At 39.4% G+C, this 15000-nt stretch overlaps 2 protein-coding genes across 2 annotated transcripts in view; one reads left to right on the top strand and one right to left on the bottom strand.

Annotated features, from left to right (window-relative positions):
* LOC140945655 (cilia-and flagella-associated protein 96-like) overlaps positions 1-5020 on the top strand; it is a 5168-nt gene extending 148 nt beyond the window's left edge. Inside the window, exons 1-6 of the mRNA XM_073394674.1 lie at positions 1-90; positions 645-861; positions 2265-2478; positions 3100-3202; positions 3571-3647; positions 4360-5020. The exon at positions 1-90 is cut by the window's left edge and continues 148 nt beyond it. Of these exons, the coding sequence (XP_073250775.1) occupies positions 1-90; positions 645-861; positions 2265-2478; positions 3100-3202; positions 3571-3647; positions 4360-4575 (917 nt within the window). The 3' untranslated portion in view covers positions 4576-5020. The remainder of the gene's footprint in view (positions 91-644; positions 862-2264; positions 2479-3099; positions 3203-3570; positions 3648-4359) is intronic.
* The window catches only part of LOC140945656 (thioredoxin domain-containing protein 15-like), a 14014-nt gene continuing 3713 nt past the window's right edge, over positions 4700-15000 (bottom strand). The window contains exons 3-4 of the mRNA XM_073394675.1: positions 5975-6102; positions 4700-5835 (exon numbers count right to left, since the gene is read on the bottom strand). Coding sequence (XP_073250776.1) covers positions 5603-5835; positions 5975-6102 — 361 coding nt within the window. The 3' untranslated portion in view covers positions 4700-5602. The remainder of the gene's footprint in view (positions 5836-5974; positions 6103-15000) is intronic.

Raw genomic sequence — 15000 nt, 5'->3', positions numbered from 1 at the left:
TCGACACGAAAAACGATCTGAACCGCGTTGGTTTGTTCTCAGAGCTTGGATACATTTCGATTGGCGACCCTTACAAGCGGCAAAGCACAAGTAAGTAGACGATTTTCCCCACTTTAATCTGCGTCATTTCCATTCTAAGTGTAATAAAGGACGTGAGTTCTGCTTTTTAGCTTTTGTAAAGCCGGACATGGAAGAAATGATGGTCTTCGTTCTTGTTTTTACATGTTTGTTTGCATTGCCCACAACGTACTGTTCCGCCTTGGTGGACACTATACATTTAGCAGTTTAGGTAGAAAACCTTTTAATAGGAAAAAAAAGAAAAAATTTTAACAGCTCTCACATCCTTGCACTAGTGGTCAATGAATCCCCGGTCGTTTTATTTTCGTTTATGTTTGACAATCTCTGAAGAGACCATGCGGTAAGTTATAGATGCCTTGGACATATAGCTCAAATATAACACAAAATCAAGAGCCATAGGAAAAAACTCAGTCTGTACTTAAGACATTACAGACCTCAAACCTGTATCTGTAAATAGCAAAATTTGATTGTAATTATGTTCATTGGAGTGCTGAGTTGTGTATTTGGCAGAAAAAAAATTCTTTGAATAATATTATGCTAATGCTCTTTGTACAAAATTCCCACAGATTTCAATCTGGCAGCTCACAAAGGAAAACAGATGCTCCCTGGGGGAAGTAAAACAAGATCAGCACTTCAAGCAGGATACTTTGATCAAAAATTCAATAGAATAATGGAAGGTGAAGCATTCTCTGATCCAGTAAAGCGAAGACGACAACAAAAACTCAAAAGCTCAAAGCTTAACTTAGGAAAGGCTTTTGTTCCAAGCAATGGAGAGAAACTACCGTAAGTTTTGTATTGTCAGTGTATTACATGCATGAGACATCAAGTTTTGTTTTACTCTATTTCAAACCAATTAAAAGGGCTTGAAAACCATTATAAGGGATTGTGCCTTCCCCTACTCACCCCCTCCCGCCCATCATGCAAGCTGTTTCCCAGAATCCCCTTTTGCTAGCATGCCTTGATCACAAGTTACTTTTGTTGAATGGTTGGTTGATTGATTGGGAAAATCAATAATTAATTATACAAAGTACATATTTCTGCTGATCAATTATGCATGATCTACCTTAGAATGAATAATAAATTATCACTATAAATTTTAATTTATAGTACTGTAGTAATTCAAAAGCTGTAAATATGACGGAATAGAAGGGATGGGGAAGTGTGCCTGGGAATAGTGACATAATCTTCAAAATGGTTGATCAAAACTCAAAGCCTCCATAAATAAAGTGTTAGCCACATTAAGTCTTGATATCGTATAATTTTTTAAATTTGTCTCCAAGCTTCAAAACCTTTTTGCCATCAGGACTCAGATTGTAGAACAAGGATTCAGTAGTGTGACCTGGTTTATGGCTTGTAGTTTATCATGGTTTGCCACCCCTTTTATAGTAAGAGGGAACAGGGGATCTAAGCCTTTCACTTACATTCCCGGCCCTCACCCTTTTTCTGTGGCTTCGCCCCTTCAGTCCTTTTTTGATTGCAAAATGTTAAGCATTGTTGTGTAACTTCCCCTTTTTCGCCTACTTCCAACCCTTTTAGGACTCTTACCTCCTACCTTATCCTCTCCCACCTCCTGTACCCCTGCCACCCCTATTCTGTTGGGCTTCCACGGTGTTCTCCCTAAATTTTAGCTCAGCAGGTAAGGGACCATTCATAGCCGCTAAGGCAGCAAAAACATGCACTAGAGGTGCACTTTCCTGGGGGCAGGGGGGTAGTGGAGTGTGGGACATGGCCCCACCCTTGCTGGGAAATTTAGGAGCTAAAATCCCTAAAACGTCATTCCCTCATTTTAAGACCTATTTTACGTTAATCTGCCGTCCACATGTTCATTCGTTTCCTTGTGACATGTGAGAATCAGATCGGATCACAACTTGTGCATTTCTTGAAAGTACTTCTTTAATTTAGTAAAACGTCAGGCCGTTGCAGGTAGTAACAAGTGTTGCTTTAGGCGGGAAATTTTACCGGTTACCGCCTGATAAGGAGAACACTGCTTCCAACCCCATGGGGGGGGGGGGGGGGGTGGGGGACATTAATTAGACAGGGGGCATTGAAAGGAGTGTCTTAATCAAACTTCACATTGTAGAGGGGGCGTTTATTAGACAAGAAGCATTTATTTGAGAGGGGGCGTCATTAACATCATTAATGGTACATGTATATTTTCTTGGTTGACAATTTTTTACTGTCTATAGTTCAGGGGCTGGAAATCATTATGGAACATTCAGTGGACCCATCAATGCCTTCAGTCCGGTTTCAAAAGGGAAGAAAGCAGCAGATTCACCAGGAAAGAACTTCCTAACAAATCCACCAAAGAAAGGAACCGGTTATGGCTATCTTCACGTCACCATTGGTGCCCCTCCAAAATACATGTCAGATGCTTATGAACGTGCCAGAGAATTAAGAAAGGTGATTGGATGATATATACATGAAGACACTTAAAAAAATAAAATAGAGTTATCAATTAAATTAAATAATACATAACCAATAATACATTAGTGTAAAAACTTGTGCTCTGTACTGGTAATTACAGTGTAGCTGCATTCCCAATTTTCAACCTTGATTTGTGTTTTAAAAAGAAAAACTAAAAAAAACATACTGGTGTTTGCTGAATCTTCATGGTTTATGAACTGTGAGCTTAAATTTTGTATTGTAAGGTTTTCCACTGGAGTGTTTATTACATATATTCTTTCATAATGACTTTTAGATTTGGTCACACTTTAGAGAGTCTAATTTTGATTTAGGCTAAAATTTTCTTATTACCCACTAATGGTTGGCATTTTATTTCAGTTGCAATTGAGCAATGTCCTGTCAAATTTGTCACAACAGCATCTTGCACCACAATGATGTTAGCTAATAGTTTTGTATAGAAAAGTGAAAAAGTGAACTTTGGTTCAGAGAGAAAATGTGGGTCATAGAAATTAAAGGTTGGGGTACTTCAATTTTGTAGTAATTGTCCCAGGTTTGTGACTTGCTGAATTCTAAAAACTGTTCACAATAAATACATATGGTTAACTGTTTTGTTTACAGAAAGAAATGGAAGCAAGTTTTAAAGCAAGAAAAGGAGGACCATATAAACTTAATCTCCACCCAAAAGCCTTTTTTGATGGAAATCCATACAAAAGTGACAGACGTAAGTACTTTTCTTTGCCATGACTTTCATTGAAGGTGCTGTCTGCAGTGGTAGAGGTGTACTCCTTATACAAAGTCATGTAATGGAGTGTAGGGATTTCACAAATTTATTGAGGTATAGGAAAGAGAAAAGTTTGGAGTGATTAACCAAAAAATGTTTAACACCATCTTTAAAAGTTTCTCAAAAAGACTTTCCCAATGGCTGATCCACTGATATTATTTTTTACATTTTTTAAGTGGTTACAGTTGTATGTAAAAGACAAGTGAGTAAAAGGTTTAATTTCTTTGTTATTAACCAAAATGCTGCTACAGAGTGTTTCTTGCATATTACAGATTTTTAATGATCTAATTTTTCTTGCGTCTTTTTAGCACTTCCACCACTGAAAGAAACAAGAAAACAACCAGAGGGCCTTAAACCTTTTAAACCTAGTTCTCCACCCAAAGAGGTTAGCATTGTGTAAATAATAATAATAATAATAATAATAATAATAATAATAATAATAATAATAATAATAATAATAATAATAATAATAATAATAATAATAACATCATCAAGCATTACTTTTCATTTCTCCTGCAAATGGTCAATGTCCCACTTTATCTCTTTTTTTTCCCAAGATCTAGTTTAACCCTTTCACTCCACCAAAAACTTCCCACATTTGATTTTGCCCAACGTGAAAACACAAAAATTGTACAATTAGAAAGAACTGACAAGGAGGTTTCATTTGAATGGTGACACCATGATAGTGTTTTGTCCATAAGCTAAAAAGTTAGAAGTACTGTATTACAGTATATACTAAATAAATAGTATCATGTGAAAATACTGCTGAAGAGGTTTCATTTGAATGGTCACACCATAGGATTTATCCACAGACTCAAAAGTTAGAACTACACACTAAATAAATATAGCACCATGTGAAAGTACTGCTGAAGAGGTTTCACTTGAATGGTCACACCATAGGATTTATCCACAGACTCAAAAGTTAGAACTACACACTAAATAAATATAGCACCATGTGAAAGTACTGCTGAAGAGGTTTCACTTGAATGGTCACACCATAAGATTTGATCCACAGACTCTAAAGTAAGGACTACTCCAGAGGGCTCCGTCATTCACTCTGGGTGAAAGGTTAAAATTACTATGTATTGCTTTTTCAGATTGGTGGCATGAAGGCTGGATGCTTTGACAATTATCCATCACACTCTGAAGATCCTTACATGGTAAAAAAGAAGAAAGCAAGTGACGCAGAAAAAAGAATCTTCAGACCCTCACAGGGTCCCAAATCAACACCAATGCGATCAATTATCAATCAAAATGTACACAGACGAATCAACAACTTAAATTTCAGGCAGCCTGTTACTGTATCAATTTAATGTGGTAAAGATTTCTGTTAACTTAATCATAGATTAATATGAGTTAAAACACTTATAAATAAACAGTTGTATGTAATGCAAAACTTCTCAGTGTTTAGAAGTCATAAGTAAACAACATATAAGGTTCTTTTAACAACTGATTTATTGTAGTTTTGCTGTCATCCTACAAATTTGTCCTACATGTATTTACACATTGTACATTGTATAAGACTTTTTAGAAAACAGAAGATAAACTTTTCCTTCTTCGTCTTAAATATAGTCCATATTATTGGTGTTACAATAATAATAAGTGAAATATTTTACTGTACATGGTCATGCACAATATTTACATTCATAAATCTTTATCCATTACACGGTGTAAGTTTGTAAAAGTCAGTTGAAAATTAAGTAGTGAGTAGGAAAAATGTTGTAAGTGAATTTAATAAAACAATAAAAAGTCATCGAGTTTCATTGGAGCTGGATGTTGCAATGTGGAAAAAATGAATCTGACCAGGAAATATTTAAATCAAAAACATGAAAGTAAGTTAGTGATAGTGGACTTTGAGACAGTTGAAGGGTCTGTGTCACTTACAGCTTCATGTCATACATAACATGTCTCCCAGCATTATATTTAAAATTACAAATGAAAAAAGGAACTGTGAAAACTGTTAGGCTAACAAGTTCTCAAAGTCCACAAATTCAGTACAATGTACCACATTTGCAATCAGTTTCAGTCTTCCATAAGTTTGTCCATCCGTGGCTCCTTTGATATCTACTGTGTATATTTATCCTTTCTTTTCATGTTTTGAGCAGTTATTTTTATGTTTCACTCAGTTTGGTGACAGTACCCACTGTCTGAATTTTGTTAAATTTCATGACACAGCTTCTTTAAGAACGTGCAAAGCCGAAAAAGGAACTTTTTCCCATGCCATGAAAGAATCCAATGTCAAAGATGGAGTCAACAGTTGATGCTTTCTGAAACCCTTGTCTGTCTCCCATATAACAAGTTATTCCACTCTGATATATTTGTAAAGCAAAAACAAAAGGCCTACTCCTGTTTCTCTCTGCTGAACCAATGAAAAAATCTCTGCCAGTTGATTGCTTGAATCCTATCCAACAGTAGCTGCCTGTAACTAGATTTTCCAAACATGACAACCCCAAATGTGAACAGAAAGAGCACAGAGAGTAGCAAATAATAATCTGTTTCATCAACTGGTTTGTTTTTTAGTGGACCAAGGTAATCTTCCTCAGATATCTGCACCGTGAAATTTCCCTCAACACCTACAACAAAAGGAACTTTGGTTTAAGGTCTATAAACTATTAACGCACACCACTGGGAAACTACCTTACTGGCAATATAAATTACAAATGTTAATTAAATATTAATGTACAATATTGTTAAGAAACATAAAAATCATACCTGTGTTATTCTTGATAAAGTTTCTCATATCATCCAAGGAAACTGAACTGTTGAATTTCAAAACAGGCTTCCCTGTATGAAATAACAGAATGGTAGGCACAGCAACAATTCCAAACCGAGTATTTAAGCTGAAAAGATAACAAGAATGGCAAGACTTGAGATCAACTTACTGTGAACTCTTTCATTTTATACAGTTTAAATTACAGTGAATCCTGTATAAAATTTTGCCTCGACCCTTGGCCTCATTATTCTGCACGGCCTATGCATTTTGAGTCACTTGGTTTGAGCTGACTTTTCCGGGGTAAAAGGGTTCCCTGGCTACCCTGTGTTAGCCAAATTTTCATACGTTTCCTTAAGCCATTTACCCCCGAGCCACCCACGTCCTTTCTACTGCTTGTGATCATCAGTTTTAACGGTCAAGGACAACTTCGTCCGCTACCTTGTGCAGAGTGAAGAGATCATTCAAATCATACCAGAATGAGCACAATTTAGTCAAGGACACCAGGGAAAAAGGCAAAAAACCTTGTAACATTGACCAGAAAAATTTCATGAAAATCTTGTTCCACTTCCCACCTACCTTTCCTTTCCTTAATTCTAAGATCCTAAAAGCTTTCCTAAGCCTACTAAATGCCCAGTGCTCAAAAGAAAGAAAATGAGGCAAGAAAAGTAAAAAAAGACGGGAGGAGAGAAAGTGAAAAGTAAAAGTCAAGACTGCAGTCTCATTTTTAAACCCTCAAAATTTTGCTTTTGGCACATGCCCGAACTTCGCAAGCTAATATTTTATATCTGGATCAGAAGGCTGTGTACGACCTGTAAATGGCCTTATGGTAAGTCTTTAAGCTCCCTTTATAGCACAACAGTGACCAGAATATCGCTCGACTAGCTTCAAAAACTTGGCAAACTCTTTAAATGAGAAACAAATAGTTGGTTCCACCAGAGGGGTTGACCCTCCTAGCCAGGTCACCCTCACAGCAGCATTTGTCAGTAAAAGTTTTCTCCTAGTCCATGGTCCAATATGGCAATGCCGTATTGAATGGATGAAAATGACCAGCTATCTAATCCACTCCGCAAGGAGGCCGATTTTATACCAAAATGAGTGGTTGTCTGCATTTACAAGACACTGTTGGAAGATTTTTCACAGGAATGAAATTCTTGCTCTGGTACTATACAGGGGCAGCACTAAAACATGGAATCCGGAATCCGGAATCCGGAAACGGAATCACGGAAACGGAAACGGAAACGGAAACGGAAACGGAAACGGAATCAATAATAATACAAGAGGCGGTTAAAAATATCCCACGATACTACACACTAAACCGTCGAATAAGGTATATTTATTATTCAACTCAAGGGGTACAAAACTGTGGACCCCTTCTTATAACGAGAATACGTGACATACCAACGTGACTTTTTTCTCGCGCTTTGTCCAAGGTTGTACGAAACTTATCAGACGGGTTTACTTAATAAATCAAATTTTTTCGAGTTTTCGTCGGCACTTCCAGGTTGTATTTTTCAATGAGGTCTTCAATCGTTTGCAAGTTGAAACGGTGATAGGATGAGACTGACGATGGTCTTTCTCTTTTTGCGTAAAACCGACCGTTAGCAGAAAATCTGAGCAGAGCAAATTGCGCTGGAATGACGAAAAATCAAGTGGTTAGAACGTAAACAACTGACTTATAAACTCATCTTCGCCGGGATTAACAATAACAAAACGTCTGTGGAGAACGTCTAGTAGGCTCGATTTCCGCCGTCTCCCGGGTCCGGTGTTTGATCCTCCCCGAAGAGAGACGGCTGGACGCGTGACCCGATGACCTTGTCTGTGACGCACCAACAAAAGCAATCGCACACGTCCAACCGCTCCTTCGGCGGGGAGGGGGGGTTGAGTGCGGGCTCATTTTCCCGAACAGCGGCTGGTAATCGAGGCAAAACGTCTAGAGTCTACTATGTCGTGTTTCCTCACATAAAACTAGAACTAAACGCGAAGAATGTTCAGTTTGTTGGCGGGGATTTTATTTAGTGAATGTTGTTTGTTTCACGGATCGTCTTCATCACCATCTCTGTCTACTATGCACAATCAGGTCTGTTTACATCTTCTCTGTTGTTAGTTTGCATGTTGTGACTAATTGTAATACATGTCGATCACTGTTGTTCAGGCGACTTTACTCTGCGAGAAACTTTGTTTTATTTTGGCTACTATTCCTCGTTTTCCTCGGGAAACGATGCATTTTCTGTCATGTGCGACGTTTATAGGAAACCGGTCAAACCGGCTTCCGGAGAACAAATATCGTGAGATATTAAATTAATAATACTAGTGTTGGGTATTTGAATTCTGCCGAGTGAAGTTGAATAATTGCCCTATACTGTGCGTCATAGAGTGGTTTACTGTGCTGTAAGACTTCGCCGTCGTGGTTTTGTAAGCTCTGTAAATGACTGGAAGAAATTGACTCCAAGAAATGACTTTGTCGGAAAATAAGTCATCTTCTATATATACCAACCATCGAAAAATGAAAACTCAGATTCAATTCTTATTCAAATGGTCAAGGGAAATACTAAATAATCATTCCGACAAACTTCGTGAAAAGGCGCGTAAACGAGTAATCACGCATCTTGTGTCCTGACCCTTCATCTTTTTGTAAAAAATAAGAAAGTGAGAACTGATGAGGGATTTTCCTTGAGAGTCAGGGTAGGGAGAGGAGAGGTTGAAAAAGATCACCATGGGTTCCCGCTGTCTTATTACGACAAGAGAATTACTTTCAACCTTCGTAAACACATTTACTTCAAACGCTTTTCAGTGGCAATAGTGCGATGTAGCTACACAAGGGTGTGGTGATCACACTCTCGAAGGGTTCATTTGTTAACATAAACGTAACGTCATATTAAGAGAATCTTTCCGTTCAATACTAATAACTTGTTACAACAGCAGAAATTCAACAAAGACCTGAACTGAAGTTTAAACCTCATAAAGCGTCGCAAACATTGCTTTTGCCCTTTAACTGTTCAGTAAAATGTCTTTAAAAGGAAATTCCACACTCTTTTCGTAGCTGACTAAGAGCTGGTTATTAAAATTAAGAGGATCTTTCATTTGAATACTAATAACTTGTTACAACAGCAGAAATTCAACGAAGACGTGAACTGAAGTTTAAACCTCATAAAGCGTCGCAAACGTGGCTTTTGACCTTTAACTGTTCAGTAAAATGTCTTTAAAAGGAAATTCCACACTCTTTTCGTAGCTGACTAAGAGCTGACTAAATTACGAGGATCTTTCATTTGAATACTAATAACTTGTTACAACAGCAGAAACTCAACGAAGACGTGAACTGAAGTTTAACCCTCATAAAGCGTCGCAAACGTGGCGTTTGACCTTTAACTGTTCAGTACAATGTCTTTAAAAGGAAAGTCCAAACTCTTTTCGTAGCTGACTAACATGAACCGTTGTAAGGGAAGAGAGGAACTCTTCGGAAATTGAAATGTCTCCAGAGGTGAAGTTCCCATTTTTTTTCTGGATACATGCTTTTTTCATGTGGTAGTAGACATTCTGTGGAGTAATGGAGTATGTCAGCTCCCCTGACGGCTTCTTGTACATTCTTAATTCTTTCCGATAGAATACTACATCGAAAGGTGCAGGCGGGACGAAATCTCTTCCTCTTTCGTCGGAAGGCTTTGGACGCATGCGTTGCCCGCAGCCATAACAGACATAAATGGAGGTGCCTTTCAAACTCTTCAACTGGTATTTTTCTTGCCTGTCAACGTTGACTACCTTATCATCATCATCATCATCATTAGTAACAAAGGCACGGCGTGTGAACTCCTTCGTACACCGCTGATGCAAAGGGCTGTGTCTTGGCCGTTTGTCGCACCTTCCACGGGACCCTGGTTTCCGACCTGCGGACTTAGGCATTCCCATTGTTGCCGCCACGGTGAGATTGCCTGAAGACGATGAATTTGTTTTGTCCACCACAGGATTCTCTGAATCGTCGTCTTCTTCAGTTGGCTCTTCATCCTGCACCTCTGAAGGCGGAACGTGCTGTGAAGTGGTACAAGTGTTACTTGATCTACATAAGGCGCTTCCAGTAGAAGCCGAACGAAACAAAGAAACTTTTCTTTCTTTCTGTTGGGAAGAAAGCGACAACCACTTCTCTGGCGTGATTTTCATGTGAGCAAATCCAGCGCTCAGCTGGTAGGGCCCTTCGTTAATCAATGCTCTTTCTCCGTTGCGTGCTTGCTCTTCCGCGAGGCTTTGTAACAGATCAACGCACTCAGTCCACGACAGTTTCCGGGAACCCTTTCCTTTTCGCTTCTTGATTCTGTCATTCATGGATTCGGGGTCGTTATTGTAAAAAAAGTTCTCACCCAAACCAATCCTCTCTCGCACGGGCTTGATCATTGTCGTCTTCATGTCTGAGGCTACGTTGGTTAGAAAGTACGAGTAAAACTCTGTTGTCGCTTCCTTTGAAAGACCCCTGGCCTCCATTTCTCGTTTTATCCAGACTGGATACAGCGATTCCAAGCAAACATCAAACTCTTCACAACTGCATGCATCAATAAGGCCTGTTTCTTCTCGTGCATCACTTCCAAAGATATCCAGCAGAAACTCCTTCCTCTCTGACTCTCCAATGCGCAATTCAAGTAGCTTTCGTGTGACGTCATCTTCTACGTGTTTTTTACAAGATAGCCAAGTGGCTATTGGAAAACATGGCTTTATACCTTTCCTCAGTGCTGCATCCCTGTCGGATCCTATTGCTACTATGTTTGATAATTCGTTATCAATGGACACCAGAGATGATGCCAAGAAATTATATGACTCCTGTTTTCGCTTCATGTGCAGCATACAGGGACCAAGCATTGTGGGATGACCGCCATATTTTACATCAGTTAGCATCAGATGCCTGTAAGTTGTTGCAGTGACGTAGTAATCGCCGATGTTGAATGTGGTGTCCACACAGAAGACTGAAGGAGTAAGTGTATTGGTCGTACAGAATCGTTTAAGATCCTTTATCTGCTGCTCTGTCGCCAGAATACAAGCTGGCTCCGGGGTTACTTGTATTCTTCTAAGATAGGGCTCAGATTCTAGTTTAGACTTCTCAACGAGATCGCACAGTTCGTCTTTGGATCGACGAGGCACAGCTTTTGAATTGAACTTCACATTCTCTACTTGTTTTCGCCCTTTTGGGATGTCTCCAAGAGACTCAAAGCCAAGAACGCCATTTGCTTCTTCAAATACTTCGTCGTAGACCTGGGATGGACCTTTGCACAAGCTCTTAGCCTTTATTTTCTGTAGAGTACTGGCCTTGGTTCTTGCAAATGGCTTGCTGGATTTTGCATTGCCGTGCGGTTTCTTTCTTACAGGGTGCTCCTCCTCGTCGAACTCGTACTGCAGTAAAATGTACCTTCCTCTTTTTCCCTGGCCACTCCACAACTCATAGCTTCGACGCTTGAAGTCTTTATGGATACTGTGGGTCCAGTAGGTCTTCCTAAGTTGAACTATAGCCTGGGCACTTCTGGGTGGGCGTGACTTTGAAATAAAGCAGACTTCTTTGGAGGTCTCAAAGAACCCTATACTGACACAGCCCACGTTATGGAAAGATCCCAGGTCATCAGATTTCCAATCAGTAGGATGCTTAAGAGATCTGGTATCAATTAAAAATGATGCATTTTTCTCGCACTTTAATGGTCCTTTTTTGCAGACAATATCTGACGGTGGACTCATCAAGACTGAGACTATTTCTTCAGTACCTTCACAGTCCTTCCAGTTGAAAATTGGTAACTGAGGGTCATCCTTGAAGTACCGCTCCTCTTGACTCTGATTATCATCGGTCTCTGATTCCAGTACATACTCACTGACACCTAATCCAAGCGTGCCAACAGAGTCCTCAGACCCGACTGTATCGTCAAAACTGTCTGATTCCACTGAAGTCACGTCAGAGTCCTCTATTACAACAACATCGGAAGAGCTGCCAGTCTCGCCTTGAGTCTTATCCTTTCAGGAAAGAGATAAAAAGACGTCACCAAAACGCTAGCTTTGATTACTTATACGAAGGCTCAGTTCCAGAGCTGAGATAACCCTTCCTTTTTTAACGCAATTCAGCACATATGAAGTTTAAATTGTACGCTAATAATATCTTATCCGTTTTTACAGTTTCTCCGGAAAGAAAATTGTCCACCGTGGGAATTCGTAAAAGAACGGTCGTTTACGAGAATGGGTTCTAGCAAGGGACAATGGTATTTCACCGTGGTCGGATCTCTGAGTCTTTTTTCCTTCTGATCATTCTGTGAGGTCTCATTTATCATTCCCATTATGTTTATATCATATTTTGCACACAATTCATGTGAGTAACTATTACCTGCATTATAGTTAAGAGTATATCCATATGAAATATATTTTCTTCTTCTTCTTTTTTTCCATTAACAGGAAACATGGACAAAAGTAAATTTGGGCACAGTATGTTAGCATTTTTCGCTGAAAATATTTCCCGTGATGTTTCTTCTCCTTCATTCTTTCTCATAGCATGCCTACTTCAAACCATGACAATCAGGTGTGCCGTGGTTGCTCAAGAGAGCTTTACATTACAGAGTTTAAGTCACAGTTAAAACAGGGTTTCACAATGCTGGTAGCATTTAGAGCTGGCCGCTAAGGAGGGAGACAGGAGAGGCATCAGTATTCAGTCGTTTTCCTCGAGAGAGTAAACCTAAACCATGTATATTTGTAAGCATGCAGCTCACTACAAGAACCACGCGAACTGCGAAGGCTAAAAATTAAGATTATTTTGCTTACCGTATGTAATTCCAGGTCATCAGTTTCTCTGGAAAACAATTCTCTTGCAGCAGCAAGTCTGTAAAATAAATGCAAAAATCAATATAAAATGAATGAACGAAATGAGTGGTGCTAATTTCTGAAATTCGTAAAGTAATTTACTTTTCTACCTTCCGGGTGTCAAGTGGCAAATGACACTCAGAAAATAGGACAAGAGGAAAGACATTGCTTAAAAAAAGAAGGACAAAATAGGAACTTTGACTACAAAACAGAAAAAAAATAGGAGAAAATAGGAAACAAGCCAAAAGAAGGCGGAATTACTTTGCGGAATGGCATGTGGCATGGCTCGCGGAATTACATAGTTATGCGGAATGTAATATTATGAAATGGCGCAAAGAAATAAATTAATCAGAAAAGCATACGCGCGTCTCTACCGCTCTTTTTTTGGCAGTCGATGGCACAGATTGTTAAGGAGCAACCGTTTTGCCAGTGCGTTTATTACTGGTGGCTTAGAAAACAAGGCAGAGCAGCACATTGGAGTTCAGGAGGATTATGGAGGAAATCCCTTCTAGTAGTGGTAAGCTTTACGAGGCTGCTTGGAAATGGTAGACTCGGTAGACCCAAATGAAATAAAGAAATTAGCCTCGTAAATACCTGCAGACGTACTGTGTCGCAAATCTGTCTGTTATTTTAGTTTCGGGTGTATAACCTGTACTTCACGAAACTCAAGGTCACTCTTTATAGTAAAGTTGGACATATTTCATCTCTGAATATTATGTCGCAACCCACCTTCTTAAAAAGAAGGACTTGACACCCTATACCATACCGACCGAGAACAACAACAACAAAAAACATTAGAAAATGCGTTAATTTAATTCTTTCAAGCTCAGTGAGGGAAAAGGCTTTCATGGCATTGTGACATATTGTCTCCCTGTCAGCTATCGTTTGAGTCCCGGCTAAGTAATGTATCTCCTCCAGATTTTCCACGCTCTATTTCCTTCTGTAGGCCCCTGCTCTCGAACTCCGCTAGGTTGTTCTAAATGCGCTTGACTCCACATTATGCGTGCGAGAACGCGCACGAAGCGCCAGCGAAAAAGAAAAAAGAGATATATTTTCTATATTTTCTCATTTACCTACCCCTGACCATCGCGCTAGCCGTCAATCTATCACGGTTTTTATTTTCTTACGCGCGCTCCACGATATCTAGAGTGAACAGGGTAGGTGTATGAAAGTGTATCCAGCGAATTTATTGGTCCATGACATGAAGTCCTGCCATTTAGGGGAGCTGCGAGAAGTCATCCAAGAGCCGCACGCGAAAAGAGGCGCGTGTGCGAGGAAAAAGAAAAGTTAGGTTATTCCGCTTCGTCTGGGCGAAGCCGAAATGAAAATTTATAAGAGATCGCGGCAAGCTCTTCTTTTTCCTCCGCATCTCGCGGCTTCGCCCCTCTCGCGCGTTCTCTCGCGGCACGTTTTACTTCCACCAATGCTGGTAACACGTGTTTTCTTCCTTTTTCTCTCTCTGGTTGTATCGTCCAATCAGAAATTAGTGTTCTCACGGTGAAAGCTTCCAAAAATACGGTATCCATGTTTTGTCTTTATCTCTAGTTTCCATCAATCAATACGCGAGCGTAAGTTCTAATTTTATTTATGTAATCCGAGCTAGAAAAACTAAAGTACAACAAAATAAAACGATACGCACCAAAAGAGCGAAAAATGAATGCACAGCATTTGTAGAATTTAATATTAGAACATGTTAAACTGAAACTAACTAACAGATGGAGGCGACGTTTGATGGTGAAATTTGAGTCATTGTGGTCAAACTGTACGTAGCACAGTTTTTCAGAAAGTATTAGGCAGGCTAAAGCTTCGCCCTATTACATTGAACCTCTTTATAGAATGAGCTTGCGGAACTGCGCTTTCTCGGTATATCAACAACATAACCATAGCATTCCATTTAACGCTTCTACGAGACGATTGATGAGAGACCAATTTATACGGGAAGTGATTGACAGACGAGAATTTAACACCGGAGATATTGCTGAATTTCATTCACATCAACAAACAATCTTTCTCTAACCTATACCTAAGTTAAAGTAGCAGCTTACCGAGTACTTTCAGTCGTTGTCCGGGTCCTCTCATCACCGTGACGCGATCTACCAAAGGCAAATCAAAGTTTTAAATGTAAAGGATGAACCTTAAATAAAACTGAAGACAACCCACAAATGACACCTTGGAAAAACGATGTATTTCAGTCACTTAAACAACGTCTCTGTCG

Source organism: Porites lutea, chromosome 8 (assembly GCF_958299795.1).
Source record: "Porites lutea chromosome 8, jaPorLute2.1, whole genome shotgun sequence".
NCBI lineage: Eukaryota > Metazoa > Cnidaria > Anthozoa > Scleractinia > Poritidae > Porites > Porites lutea.
The sequence above is the reverse complement of the archived record's forward strand: the minus strand, read 5'-3'. Positions and strand labels throughout refer to the sequence as shown.